The sequence below is a fragment of the Drosophila teissieri genome, chromosome 3R (genome assembly GCF_016746235.2).
Source record: "Drosophila teissieri strain GT53w chromosome 3R, Prin_Dtei_1.1, whole genome shotgun sequence".
Lineage (NCBI taxonomy): Eukaryota > Metazoa > Arthropoda > Insecta > Diptera > Drosophilidae > Drosophila > Drosophila teissieri.
Window position 1 is genome coordinate 8,182,677 of NC_053032.1, and position 14,254 is coordinate 8,196,930.

At 44.5% G+C, this 14,254-nt stretch overlaps 4 protein-coding genes across 5 annotated transcripts; 2 read left to right on the top strand and 2 right to left on the bottom strand.

Annotated features, from left to right (window-relative positions):
* Positions 1–182: 182 nt before the first annotated feature.
* Positions 183–2,561, bottom strand: LOC122620469 (major facilitator superfamily domain-containing protein 10). Its single transcript, XM_043797947.1, has 6 exons — positions 1,965–2,561; positions 1,424–1,765; positions 1,289–1,362; positions 821–996; positions 462–767; positions 183–404 (listed from the first exon to the last, which is right to left on the bottom strand). The coding sequence occupies exons 1-6, from the start codon at positions 2,403–2,405 to the stop codon at positions 313–315; spliced, it is 1,431 nt and encodes a 476-aa protein (XP_043653882.1). The 5' UTR covers positions 2,406–2,561; the 3' UTR covers positions 183–312.
* A 588-nt stretch (positions 2,562–3,149) lies between these two features.
* Positions 3,150–6,114, top strand: LOC122621124 (exocyst complex component 6). The gene is made up of 3 exons (XM_043798882.1): positions 3,150–3,307; positions 3,370–4,487; positions 4,583–6,114. The coding sequence occupies exons 1-3, from the start codon at positions 3,232–3,234 to the stop codon at positions 5,687–5,689; spliced, it is 2,301 nt and encodes a 766-aa protein (XP_043654817.1). The 5' UTR covers positions 3,150–3,231; the 3' UTR covers positions 5,690–6,114.
* On the bottom strand, positions 6,012–9,983 carry LOC122621125 (TBC1 domain family member 22B). Of its 2 annotated transcripts, none has more exons than XM_043798884.1 (6): positions 9,519–9,983; positions 9,260–9,452; positions 7,523–7,691; positions 6,940–7,471; positions 6,342–6,565; positions 6,012–6,277 (listed from the first exon to the last, which is right to left on the bottom strand). In XM_043798884.1, exons 1-6 carry the CDS (start codon positions 9,895–9,897, stop codon positions 6,143–6,145), a joined length of 1,632 nt encoding a protein of 543 aa, XP_043654819.1. In that variant the 5' UTR covers positions 9,898–9,983; the 3' UTR covers positions 6,012–6,142. The 2 variants fall into 2 exon arrangements, with proteins under 2 accessions (XP_043654819.1, XP_043654818.1); XM_043798883.1 differs by having other exon boundaries at positions 9,516–9,981.
* Positions 9,984–10,387: 404 nt separating this feature from the next.
* Positions 10,388–13,970, top strand: LOC122619755. The gene is made up of 6 exons (XM_043796865.1): positions 10,388–10,680; positions 10,750–10,933; positions 10,995–12,339; positions 12,408–12,612; positions 12,671–12,843; positions 12,901–13,970. The coding sequence occupies exons 1-6, from the start codon at positions 10,557–10,559 to the stop codon at positions 13,792–13,794; spliced, it is 2,925 nt and encodes a 974-aa protein (XP_043652800.1). The 5' UTR covers positions 10,388–10,556; the 3' UTR covers positions 13,795–13,970.
* Positions 13,971–14,254: the final 284 nt, after the last annotated feature.

Below are 14,254 nucleotides of genomic sequence, written 5' to 3' on the forward strand. Positions count from 1 at the left end.
CGAACGCCTTTTTGAGGGTCATTTAAGCACTACTTTGTATTTTATTTACAAAAAGTCCAATATGTATGAAGTTGAAAAAAAATCGTTCTCTCAGTAGCAGTAACTGTTTCTGATACAGTACTTATTAAAAAAAATAAATTATAATAGAAAACATTACAATCCGGAAGCAAAGAACCCCTGTATACAAATCGGAGAAAAAATGTGTTTATTTAAATATAAAATACTTGTATAAAAACAATAAATTAAGTATAATGTGCAGCTAATACTTGCGTTGATATCTAGTGTGATTAATAAACTTTGTTCTTATTGCACTCAAATGCGAGAGCGTTGCAAGGCCACGGCTGGATAAATGAGCAGAAGTCCGCCGGCTATATAGGTGATCCTTGAGCCCACACACCAGAAGGCTTTACGGGTTTACGAGATCAGAAAAGGAATTATCATAGGACAACTTAGGAGCTTACCAATGCACCCCACTACGGGACCCAGAGCACGAGCCAAAGCTCCCAGTGAGCGGAATATGCCCAATACTGAACCCTTCTGGTCATCGTTTCCGTACTTGGATACGAGGGTGGTCAGACACGTGACAGCGAAGGCTGTGGAAATTGCAAATAGAGTCATGCCGGCGTAAAGCATGCGACTGCCCTCGGCCAGGCCCACTATTACGAAGGCGGGTACAATGAGGTACAGACTGAAGATGGCATAGCCCTTGATCTTCGCCTCGGGCAACCGTCGGACCACTGATCCCTGCAGCAAAGTCATTATTACACCTATCAAAAAACGCAAATTTAATTTGGTATAGATTATCAACTGAGTTCCATACCTGTTGTCAGAAACATCTTCGCCTGATCCATCGAAGTGTAACCGAATTTGTGGTACATCAGAAAAGTGACAGTGAACTCCAAGCCGGAATACAGAAAGAGGTAGAGGAAATATATCAGGCCAATAGATCGCAGGGCCGAAATGTCTTTCCTGGGCACATTTTTGATGGCAGCAAATCTGACAGTAGGATAATTCGTTTGAAATATGATTATACAAAGCATACATAATCATTGGTAGTAATCTTTAAGTTAACTTGACTCCATTCTCTGTAACTACTATTAATCAAAAGCAATCCACCATTTACCAACTGATATGGCAATCACACAACCGTGTCCGAGAACCCGGCATGATAATAATTACTATCAAACCAGTCAGACAAGTCTTGCTGGCTTGCAGTTCTCGCCGACTGACGATTACGATTGATCACACGACAGGTTTTCGAGACACGCTAATTAAAACAATGAATTACCTAAATATGGCCGAAAAGTTGAGCAACTGCAGGCCATACGACAGGGCAGAAGATATCTCCTTAACACGTTTCTCCTGCGAAAATGTCACACAATTAGTTGTGTTGGCCCTATTTACTTTAGCCAACCAAACGCACCTTGGGCAAAGTTTCCCGCAGACAACACGCCAGTACCAGAAGATCTCCAACCCCCAGGCCAAACGCCAGGAGAGAGGGCAACACAAACCAAGTGCTTCCACTTTTATCGGAGAATATGGCAAACAGGGCTCCAATCATGGGCCCCACAATAAAGCCCAGTGAGAAGGCCACGCCCACAAGGGCCATTCCGCGTCCACGGGTCTGTACGCTAGACACATCCGTAATGACGGACATGCACAGCGATATGTTGCCCTTGCTTATGCCGCCCACAAAGCGGGCCAAAACGAACAGGGCAAAGTTGCTAGAGCAGGCCCAGAGGAGATAGGATAACGCGATGCCAGTCTGGAGATGAAAGATGAAATAGATTAATTATTGCCATATGTGCAACATTCCAATAGGAAAGGTTCAAGTTAATAATTATTTTAATTTAAACTATCCAAGTCTTATGCTTTGGGATGAAACTGGGGGTTGCATGAATTTTGGACCAAGCCAAAAAAAAAAAAACCCAACTAGTTTTAGTGCATATTAAAGCAGCACCTACTGCACAAGTCAGCAGCACTGGTTTTCTTCCGTAGTAATCCGAGAGTCCTCCGACAATCGGACTGGTCACGAACTGCAGGAAGCTAAACATGGAGCCGAGGAAGCCCCCAAAGAGCACGGATATGTAGCGCTCCGGGGCGCCAAGGAGCTGCTGGAACCAGCGCACTCTATCCGTGAGCACGGCATACAGGCCGGAACTGTCGTTATGGCGATAGTGCTCCAACAGCGAGGGCAGCAGCGGCAGAATGATGGTAAAGGCCAGCAAGTCGAAGAGCAGCGATACGAAGATTATGTATATCATGGGGTCACTCTTCTCCGGCTTTCCATTCGCGGATGCTTCCTTATCCAGCCCTCTATTGTTGTTGTGGTGACTTCCGGCTTGGACTTGGTTTTGCTTCTCCACAGCAACGGTTCCATTCTGGCGACTCCGTAGGTCGGCCATCTTTGCTGATTTCGGGTGTAAGCTTGTGCCGTGATTGCGTGCGTGTACGGGTGTTACTGCAACATAACTGTATCAACGGAACCGCAACTCCACCGACAACTCTTGGCCCTCTCAAGTAGCGGTCAGCCAAAGTGAAAGTTGAACAGCAACAGCTGTTCCAAGGAGGCCTACAACGAACAGACTGCGCTCCAACCTGTTGCTTGCTGGAGGAATTTGAAAAGTGGGCGCCAAACTGAGTTATTTAATCCACTGTAAGTAAGAGCAGTCAACAGCCGATTCAGTCATCGGCGTTTAATTGTTCTAAGCCAAAAGAAATACGAAATAGACGAACCCAACTAATACTATAGTGTAAAGCTTTAAACTTGAAAGTATTTTATAAACAAAAAAAAAATGTTTTCTACTTAAGAAAGGATTAAAACCAAATGCGATTGGCATTGACATTTTCATCGTTAGGCGCTAATATGATTTGAAAATAAGTTTATAAATGTTTTAAATTTTAGTTATTTATTTTTTATAATCAATGGTTAGTATTTTATGAGAGTAGCTATATGCTTATGCTTTTTTGTTATATTTATTTAGCTTATACAATCCTTGGGTTAATTACATTTTCCTTAAGGTATATTCCGTTGGATTTGGAACAAATTATTCTGTGCAACCATTTTCCTATATAAATTAAAACATACCGGCTCCCTATCCCTAGTATCGAAAGTCAAGCCTCGATAACATTTAGCAAGTTCTCGATATACCATACCGATAAGTCGGCGAAATAATTGTTCATTAAGTTTTGACAAAAGTTTGTTTAAAAGAGGAAAAATAGTGTCGAAAGATGTCAAAGGTGACCGTGCAAGATATTGAGGCGGTGGACGACTATTGGGGACCGACATTCCGTTCGATTCTCGAAGGTGACTGTAAATAGAAACAATTTGCTCCATTGTTTACGCCCATTTTTCTTTTTCCCTCACAGGCAACAACACCAAGCAGATTGGGGACCAACTGGAACAGCGGATTCGTAGCCATGACAAGGAGATCGAGCGGATATGCAACCTGTACTATCAGGGTTTCATCGACTCAATTCAGGAGCTGCTCCAGGTGCGCACGCAGGCACAACAGCTGCACAACGAGGTGCATTCCCTGGACACGTCCCTTCGCCAGATTAGTGCCTCACTGATTCAGCAGGGCAATGATCTAGTGCGAGCCCGTCAGATCGAATCCAACCTGGCCAGCGCCATCGAGGCACTTAAATCCTGTCTGCCTGCATTGGAATGCTACATGAAGTTCACCCAGCAGGCCAAGAATAAGCAGTACTACCAGGCGCTGAGAACTCTGGAGACCCTGGAGACGGAGCACTTAACGCGTTTAAAGACACACAACTACCGCTTCGCCACACAAATGCAGATACAGATTCCCATAATCAAGGAAAATATCCGTCGCTCTTCCGCCTTAGATTTTCGAGAGTTCCTCGAGAACATCCGTAAATTTTCGCCCCGCATCGGAGAGTTGGCCATCACACACACCAAAAAGCTCCAAAAGCGGGATATCAACGCCATCATTGCCGAGCACATGCAGCAGGTGAATGGAGGCGAAGCTTGCGGAGCAGGTGCTGGCGGTGATGATGATGGCGCCAACATAAGTGCCCAGGACCTCATTGACTTCTCCCCCATCTACCGCTGCCTACATATCTACATGGTACTGGGTCAGCGGGAGTACTTCGAGAAGGACTACCGTCAGCAGCGCAGGGATCAGGCGAAACTGGTGCTTCAACCGCCGCCCAACATGCACGACAATTTGGAGGCCTACAAGACTTACATCTGTGCCATCGTTGGCTTCTTTGTGGTTGAGGATCACGTTAAGAACACGGCTGGCGATGTCGTGACTAACAGTTATTTGGAGGATCTGTGGTCCAGCTCGCTAACCAAGTTTGTCAACGAAATCAGCATGAGTTCTTCGTCCTGCACTGATCCTAATATTCTGCTGCGCATTAAGAACCTCATAATGCTTTCCATCAACACCTTTAAGTGCTACGGTTACACCGTGAACATCCTCTGGGAACTACTGCACAACATGCGGGATCATTATAATGAGGTGAGCTTTGATAAATACTAAGATATATGTAAAACTTGCAAGAATCTCGGTATGCGTAAGATGTGTTAATGCTCCCTCTGTTTCTTTATTTCTAGGTGTTACTGCAACGCTGGGTGCATGTGTTCCGCGAAATTCTCGACAAGGAACAGTTTTTACCTATGGTTGTGCAAAACACGGAAGAGTATGAATGCATCATCGAACGTTTCCCCTTCCACTCGGAACAGCTTGAGAATGCTCCATTTCCAAAGAAATTCCCCTTTTCGAGAATGGTCCCAGAGGTATATCACCAGGCCAAAGAATTCATGTACGCCTGCATGAAGTTTGCTGAGGAGCTCACCCTATCACCCAACGAGGTGGCCGCCATGGTGCGCAAGGCGGCCAACCTTCTGCTCACGCGAAGTTTTAGTGGCTGTCTATCTGTGGTATTCCGCCAACCGAGCATTACGCTGACGCAGCTCATCCAGATCATAATTGACACGCAGTACTTGGAGAAGGCAGGACCGTTTTTGGACGAGTTCGTGTGTCATATGACCAACACAGAGAGGAGTGTATCTCAGACACCATCAGCCATGTTCCATGTGGCTCGGCAAGACGCCGAGAAGCAGGTGGGCCTACGTATTTGCTCGAAGATCGACGAGTTCTTCGAATTAAGCGCCTATGACTGGTTACTGGTAGAACCGCCAGGAATCGCCTCAGCCTTTATTACGGACATGATTTCTTACCTTAAGAGCACCTTTGACAACTTTGCCTTTAAGCTGCCCCACATTGCCCAGGCGGCCTGCCGACGCACCTTTGAACACATTGCAGAAAAGATTTATTCGATCATGTATGACGAGGATGTGAAACAGATTTCCACCGGAGCACTCACACAAATCAACCTGGATCTAATGCAGTGCGAGTTTTTCGCGGCTTCGGAACCTGTGCCTGGTCTGAAGGAAGGAGAACTGAGCAAGTACTTCCTGCGTAACCGTCAGCTGTTAGACCTGCTCATCCTAGAGGAATGGAGCACGTATTTCCATGACTATGGAAAGCAAGAGAACCGATACCACATGGTGCAACCTCAGTCCATTATTGTGATACTGGAAAAGATTCGCGAGGCGGATAAGAAGCCCATTTTCTCGCTGGTGCGAAAGAACGACAAGAAGAAACTTTTAGAGACAGTGCTCAAGCAGCTAAAGCACATCGCCGATAGACAGAATTAGAAAATTAAGCCTGTTACTATTGTTTTACTCAAGCTGTTCCATTGTTGTATCCGTGTAATCATTATCTGTAGATTTTAGTCTTTATTATTTAGGCTAATTTGAGTTTTCACATGAAAAAGAATCTAGTTCTCATTACTTTTGATTCGATTTGTTTTTATAAAAGACAAATTTCAATTGAAACGTCTCGACCCGTTGAACGTGTAAAACTGTATTTTGAATTTTTTGATTCGTATGTACAAAAAGCGCAGAATTCAGCGGTTGCCTACGTACGGATTGTTGATAAATACAAAAAGAAAACGACATAAATTAAAACAAACGGAGATGAACGTCTAAATAACAAATTGTATATAATTATTAGATGTATGTAGCGTACGTGTATTGTGTAGGTATATTCCGCAAATCGTAATAAACTAACTTCTAAGTTACGTATATGCGCTGTTGGTGTCGCTTTTGTCAACTCTTCGTCTCGAGATGCTTGGGCGCGTCCGCATACGTGAACTTCAGGCGGAATGCCTCGGCGAGCAGAACGTTGATTTGGCGATCTGACCAGTTGTGTGTTGGCAGATTTTGTAGCAGCAACATGAGACCCTGCCTCCGCCAAGAAATCAATGATCAGTAGACGTTGCAGGAAGTAAATCCTATCAGCACTCACCTGAAAATCGTTTTGTTGCATCAGCTGCTCTTTCCAGTGCAAAAGGAATGCCGCGCACACGTACAAGTGGAACAGGGCGAAGCCGTCGGACTCTGCAAGATATGTGTCCCACAACCGGATGGTGCAGTGCAGCGGCAGCTCGCGTGTCAGCAGATTGTTCATCCAGCGAAATGAGAATTGCAAGTAGTCGACGCCATGCGCCTGTAGATGACGGTGTAAGTTCACTGAAAACAGAAATTAAATTTTAGTATCATCACTTGGCAATTGTAGGTTGCATGCAAACGTTGCTTATCTAGTAGTATCGTGACAATGCATATTGACCAAAAGCTATCCTACTACACCATATAAGCTTAACTTTATTTTTCTAGAAAACCTGTTAAATTTGTAAAATGTAAAGCATCTTCAGTATCTTTGACAGGGTATATAAAAAATGCTTGACTTTAATGAGGCTTTTATTTGCTTACACAAGCCGAAAGCCTCCCCACTTATCTAATCACAAGAGCATTAACATATCTCCATCTATATTTGATCACCTTCATTGCAAAGTAATCTTGATGTGGCGTTTTTCTACTGCCAAAGGTAAAGAATTCCTACTCACCGTCAATGCGCTGAATTAGATCCTTGAGTTGGTTAACCTTTTCCTGTATGCCCAGCTGAGCAAAGATGTAGTTATCCTGAATGCAGTCGAGAAACTTAGATAAGCACCAAAACGAGTCCGCCTCGATAATATTTCGAGTCTCCTCGGGCAGCGTGGACATGTCGTACTTCTCGAGATCCGTATTCGGCGTCAGCGCCTCCTGAAGAAAGACGATAAAGAAGGGCGTGACCAGGTCATTAATGCCCTGAACGTAGCCAGAGGCAGGATGGCGAATGGCCCAAATAAAGAGAATGCGCTCGAACATCTCCTGGACAAGCTGTTGCTGGAAGAGCGGAATCTGGGGATTCATTCGCGGCACATCGATGTGGATCTGGCGGTATGTGTCCTGCTGCGTTTCATCCTGGCTATCCACCCGGAAGTAGTTGTGCCTGAGGTCTTGGTAGCCCTGCCGCTTGCTCTCCAACACCGCCATCCTGCGCTCACTTGAAGGCGGAAGATACTTTGAAAGGAGTCGCCAGCTGACAGCGCGCATCTAGAGTGCGGTTTATTAAAATTGCACAACAATTAATCACTTGATTCTCACCTTCCGAGGCACGCCAGACCAACTTATCTTCTTCAGAGCCACCAAGTCAAGTTGAGGCGAGTCTAGCACCACTTGGAATTTTTCAATTTTCGTTTCGTACTCGCTGTCCTGGCAATTCGAGCTGATCTTCTGCAATTGTGGTCTTCCCGGGTAGTTCCTTAACCTAGATCTGAAATGGCAAACTCTCTTACTAACCGTTAGGGGTTTATTGCTTTAGGTCTTGGTTCCGCATTTTCCGACATTGCTCAGGGGGAAGAGCTGGGAGTGGCTATCAGTTCAGAAAGTGAAATGGTTTAGGAGCGGTTGCCAAGCAAATTGGTTACCACTTTTTAAAACGTGGAGAATGGCAATGATAAATTGGGAGCGTCTAACAGCAAATAACATAGTTAATTTTAACCTAACTACATTATTAGGTGATTATTCATGATTTATCATAGTAAACTGTAACCTAAATATATTAAACAACCTCAGCACACGATTAAAACTGTTGAAAAATATACATCTTAAATGAATTTAAGGGGTCGTACTTTAAAAGTATCGTTTAAATATGTGAATCTTATATGGTAATGTAATATGCGCCTATGTAATATTAAGAACATTTAGGTACAATGGTACCTACAGCATACAAACACATAGCAGCACTTTGTTGCTATGTTTATGCAACCAATAAGGCCCAAGGCGGATGTAACATGATTGTCCACTTAAAGGCTACAAAGTATAAGTGCTTGGTGAGCATTCCCACGCCGACCAAATGCATAATATATAAGTGCATAACTCGCTCCCTCGATAAGCATAGATATATAAGATATATATAAAAGAGCCGCTCCGCTGCTGGCGTATCCGGCAACGCAGCTACGCGGCTTAGCCTTAGACGAAATATTTTTAAGAATCACAACTCAGACACTCTTAGAGAGTTAAACTGACAGAACCATTTCTGCCAAAACAAGAATTGAAAGCTAAATTAAAACCTAAATCAGCCTGACGGCTAAGAATAACCAAATCGTGTGTTATCAATGCTTACTGGATGTCTACACATTACAGTAAGTATTTAAACTCTTTTAAACTATTTGTGGCGGTTTGTAGGCGTTAGAGTGGGCGTGGCAGAAAGTTTTTTGGCAAATCGATAGAAATTTACAAGACTAATACAAAAATGAAAAAATATCAAAAAAATTTTCAATAGTGTGGGCGTAGCAGCTTTGGGCGGTTTGTGTGCGTTCGAGTGGGCGTGGAAAAAAGTTGTTTGGCAAATCGATAGAAATTTACAAGACTAATACAAAAATGAAAAAATAGCAACACATTTTTCAAAAGTGTGGGCGTGGCGACATGAATCGACAAACTTGCGCTGCGTCTATGTCTCTGGAGTCTGTATGCTTAGTCTCAACTTTCTAGCTCTTGTAGTTCCTAAGATCTCGACTTTCATACGGACGGACAGACGGACATGGTCATATCGACTCGGCTATTGATCCTGATCAAGAATATATATACTTTATATGGTAGGAAACGCTTCCTTCTGCCTGTTACATACTTTTCAACGAATCTAGTATACCCTTTTACTTTACGAGTAACGGGTATAATAATATAATACCTTAAACATTATTAAATATTTACTGTCTTATAACATCTGAAAATGAGTTCAGAAAGCGGGTTTGAACCGCTACACCCCTGACTTGTTTGCACAACTGCAGGCGTTGGGTTAAACTTTCTTTTTGACTTCCCAGTTGAGTTGGCGCCGCTCACCTGTTTTCGTTACTGTCCGGCAGAGATCTGCGGTCTTCCTTGGAATCGTCCGTCGAGCTACTGCTGACTGGCACCAAATCTGCTTCACTTTCGTTTGCTGACCGGGATGCATTATGGTTCAGGTTGCTTCGAGAGTGCGTCTCAATCACGTTGAGAGCCACCGTCTGTGACACTTGCCGGGAAAAACGAGCATCTGTTGAGGGATCAAAACGAAATCATAGGTTAAGAAAAACCTTCGTGGTCGCGAAACCATTACCACCAGCTCCAACGGCCGCCGCTGCAGCCTCCGTGCTACTGATGATGCAGAACTCGTCGTCACCCATGTCCCAGGCATCGCTCACCGACTTCTGGTACTCGGTGAAGGTGGACACCATGCCACTTCCGGGGGCAGCGCCGCGACCGATCGCTACCCCAACTGCCGCCGCCTTCTCGAGCTCCCGCTTGGGACTCGGCCGTCCGGGCACTCGACGTCCGCTGTTTTTCCAAAAGGTCGAGGAGTTTGCGCCGGGCGTTGGTCCCGCTCCACTTGCTCCGGATACTGGTGCTTCTCTTGCTCCTGGTGTTCCTGTTGCTGCTGCTGTGGAATCGGTTTTTTCTGTTTGGCTCTTCGCTGCTAATTGGTCTACATTATTATCCATTATACGTTCCCTAGGTCCGATTCTATGTCAGCGTCATTATTTTATTTTGCATCAAAACAGTGTGACCATGGCAGCTATTTACGGCTTTCACCGCACGACTTTCTTGGAAGTGATGCGAATATGGTGTGATCAAGTGACTGGGTCAAGCCTACCAAATTAATACCCACTGATTGTGGAGAAGAGGGTATAGTCGATTCCAAAGAATATATATTTTTATACAAAAAATCGAATTTTTTCAAGACATGTTTAAGACATAAGTACAAGAGCTTTAATTAGGATATATAAAGATGCATGTGATATATGATGTATGTGTAAAATTAAAAGCCTAAGCCTCTCTATAATTTATTGCTAGCATGACAAAATTTTTGTTACTTAGTATGCTTAATTATAATACTTATTAGTTACGGATAAAAAGAAAGTATACAATTGAGTTTTATATGTTTCGATCCGTGACCTTGTCGCTTACCTGGCAACTCTGGCGAATGCGCTTCGGATTTCGATTGCGAACGTGCACGGCCACTCAATGCAAAACAAGTGTCTTTCGGCGTGATAAGAACCAGAAACCGCAATCAACGATTTCATTATTCGGTGGAACAATTGCAAGCTCCAAAACTATGCCATAAGGGCCATCGCTATTCAAGCAGTGTGGAACCAGCAAGATGCAGAAACAAGAGGAGGTGTTGTCGCGCCTGCGAATGATATTCGACATATTTTTGCGCGAGAACTTTTCCACTACCAACAATGTTTACTTTGAGAAACTCCTCACACACTTGCAGGCCAAGGGTGAGTTTACCATCGGAGTGGCCCTGCTATCTGCCATCCAATCCTCAACTGATTCCTATCTGTCCGTAGAGAACGCCTTTGTGCTGCAGGCCCCATTTGTGGTGGAGTGGGTGGATAGATGCATCACAGCGGTGACCGAGGACTTCAACAAGATCCACCCGAAGGTGATATCCTTTATGCTGAATCTGACCAGTTTTCTGGCGAGCAACGAGTGGATAATTGTGCGCCTAAGAGAGCTGGATATAGTAAACAGGTGAGTGGCAGGATTAAAAACCGTGCTCTAATCTCATAAAATTGAACCACTACCATTTTAGAGCAGTAAAACTCCTACAGAGGGAACATAACTTCAGCCCATCGATAAAGCTAGGCGGAATACGTCTGATGAAAGCCATCACCGTGTATAGCATTGTTGTGGCCTTTCTGCGGATGCACCGCATCTGGACGCTGCTCATCCAGTATTCCAACAACGATCACACGCTGTACGTGGTGCGGGAGGCCCGTCAAGTGCTCTACAACATGCTGTACAAGTCCTGCGACAAGCTGCACGACAAGGCTGTTACCCTTGAGATTTTGTCTGAGATTATGCAGCCGATTCACGACAATCTGTATAAGAACACCGAAGGAGTGGAGCGCATTCACATTAAGGTGGACGACAACGAGTTGTTGCACAAGATCTCGGCGACACTGGATCTGCTGTCCTACATACTACAGCAGACGCTAATGCTCGAGGAGCGCACTACTCTGATTACCCTACTCAAGGAGTATCACGATTTCGAGATTACCATTTGGAAGCTGATCGATATGACCCACAACCCGTACTTCATTGAGAAGATCTTCACAACGCTGAGCAGCTACAACTTTGCACTGCTGTTGCATGAGAAGTTGCTAAATCCGGACGCCACAGAACCCCCGGAAGAGTTTACCGAGTTCGGGTTGGCATTTTTTAATCTCATGAAATTTTTTATTACCCGCAAGGATGGCGTGAGCTTTGTGAAGTTGGCGGAGCTTAATCATGTACTTTGGAAAAAACTGGGACCCCGTGCGCCCAAGGAAATTGTCATCCAACAAGAACGCGTTACGTTTGAAAACCAGCTTATCTGCTTTCATATGCTGCCGTTGCTCTTCTCCATGAAGTATGCGCAGAAGATCGCCAACGAAGAGAGTAAGGTAGAGCTTTTCGATGCGTATGTTGTCAAGTTGCTGGAGATCTCCTGCGAACAAACCTTGCGGCTCTGCTACACAATGCGGGACACCTTCTTTTCTGCAGACGGTATGGCTGTTGGTTTGGTGACGGCCGGTCTGGCAAACAAATGCATACACAGCCTGTTGGCACTGGAAAACGTTCTTGATCGGGAGCAGGCGATTACTGTGTGCCAGGCCTTGCTATATGTTCTCCGCGAGGCAGTGGCCATGAGTGTCATTACGAACAGTGCACAAGATGACTGTCACAGCGTGAGCAGCGCGGGCAGCTCTTATCTAGAATTGTATCCCCGGGGCACCGAACAGGTCGTCAACGATCCACAGGTTTTGCATTCCGTCATGGTGGGTTTGCGCACTTTGATCGAACGCTTCAAGATAACGTGGAAGGAATCGGTAGAGACCATTGGCCTTGTCAATTGCCTGGCCTTTGTCCTGGAGAACACAAACATGGATGTCAGGGTGAGCAAAATTAACTGTCATTCCTAGTGGGCAAAGGTTTCCGTTACAATTTTCTTCTATATTTGCAGTGCACTGTCCAGGCGCTGAAACTCGTTCAGTTGGCTGTGGAGCACTTCCTTTCACCGAACATGGCTCTTTTGGTGGATAACTTACAGGGCTCCGCACTGGTCTGTTTGGGTCCCATTATCGTGAAGCGAATGCACGACACAATGTGGGAGGTGCGTGACACAACGCTAGAGCTCACCACCTCCATTGCCAGTATCTCCCGCATGAGTAAGCTTGTGATTATCTTAACGTATTGCCTAACTTTAATGATACATTGCTCCTCTAGAGTTTCCCGCCTTTCAACGATTTCTAATCGACTCAAAGATACCACCGATAGTTTACGAAATGGCCAAGAATGACTCGGAAGTTTATGTGCGAGCTTCCGCTTTCAAGTGTCTTTCCCAAATGGTCTCCATAAACCTTTTGTGGGAGAATGGTCTAAGCCAACTCGATCTTGTGGTGAGTTCATCTAGTTATATATGCCCAAAAAAGGTAAACTCTTTAATATTCTGACAGGACCATCTTCTGTTTGTAATGTATCGAGAGAATAACGATATCGTGAAAGCCGAGGCCGTGATTACGCTAATGAAGATCTATGAACACCGTAAGATCCACGAGAAGTACAAGAACACGCTCTTCTCAACCCTTAACTACTGTATAATCGGGGATCATCACACAGAGGTGAAGCTTAATGCACTGAATTTTTGGCGCCGGGAGTTCTACCGTCAGTTTAGCAATCAGGGCATGATAGATGGCTCTTTTCCCACAGTGACCTTCTCTAAGGAGCAGAAGAAGATTGTCACGCTGACGGAGAAAGAAATCCAAACCAGCATTGCCAAAGTATTTGGTGGAGTACAGCAGTACGGATATTTTGGCATCCTGCTCAAGTGCCTGCGCGAGGAGACTTCAATGGAGGTTCTAGAACTCGTTATAAAGGGGGCCAAGATCATGACAGAAAAGTTTGAGCGCTACGAGGGCATAATGGAGGAGATTGAAATGAGATCTCCGCTCTCGGACAGAGAGCGGCCAACATTCGACTTCCCTTCCCAGACGCAGCCAACTCTGATTCCGCAGCAACCACCACTCAATCCCACCGAGGCGGACGAAGTCATCGAGTCCATATTAAACTCGCAGGATGTCCAACTCCTGGAAAAGGCATTTGAAACCCAAATGCATATAAACGCAGAAGGGAAAAAAGCAGAGAAGCGGCACATCGAGGAATTCTACTATAAGCAGTTCGTAGTGCCATTGCGGCAGTTCTTTGAGGAGTTAAAGGCCATTGACCTGGACCAGTTGGTCAAGCACCACCAGGAGTGGTTCGAGTGTAAGGAGAACTTTACCTCCTTGCTGGATGACATCCTCGGCGCGCTGAAGCGCGACGATGAAAACATGATTTCAGACTGTTACTAATCCCGTGCTAAGCCGTTTTTCATTCAAAACCCATCTGTGAAGTAAGCTAAAAGTGTTATTCCGTGAAATAGAAAAAATATTTGATAACTAAGTTTTGAACTCAAAGTGAGACTTTATATCGCTAACGCAGATAAAATAAATAAATAAATACAGTAACGAGATAATGTTTCAAATAAGTAAACTTTTTGTTAAAAAAAAAACACGTTTGGAATCAAGACGACCTATTTTTAAATGATAGATTTCTAAATCAGTAGGCTGGTCACGCTGTTCGCGTCGTTTGTTTTGGTTCTCCGTTGGTGGTGACACACTTTTAAAACGATGTGAAACGAGTTATTATCGATACATGCATGAGAAAAACTATTTCCCAACATTTACAGAAATGTTGTATTATGTTGATTGTAAATTTGGAAAACATAAAGCGGAAATAGAGCATCATTTCGATATTGTTCATTTAGCCGAT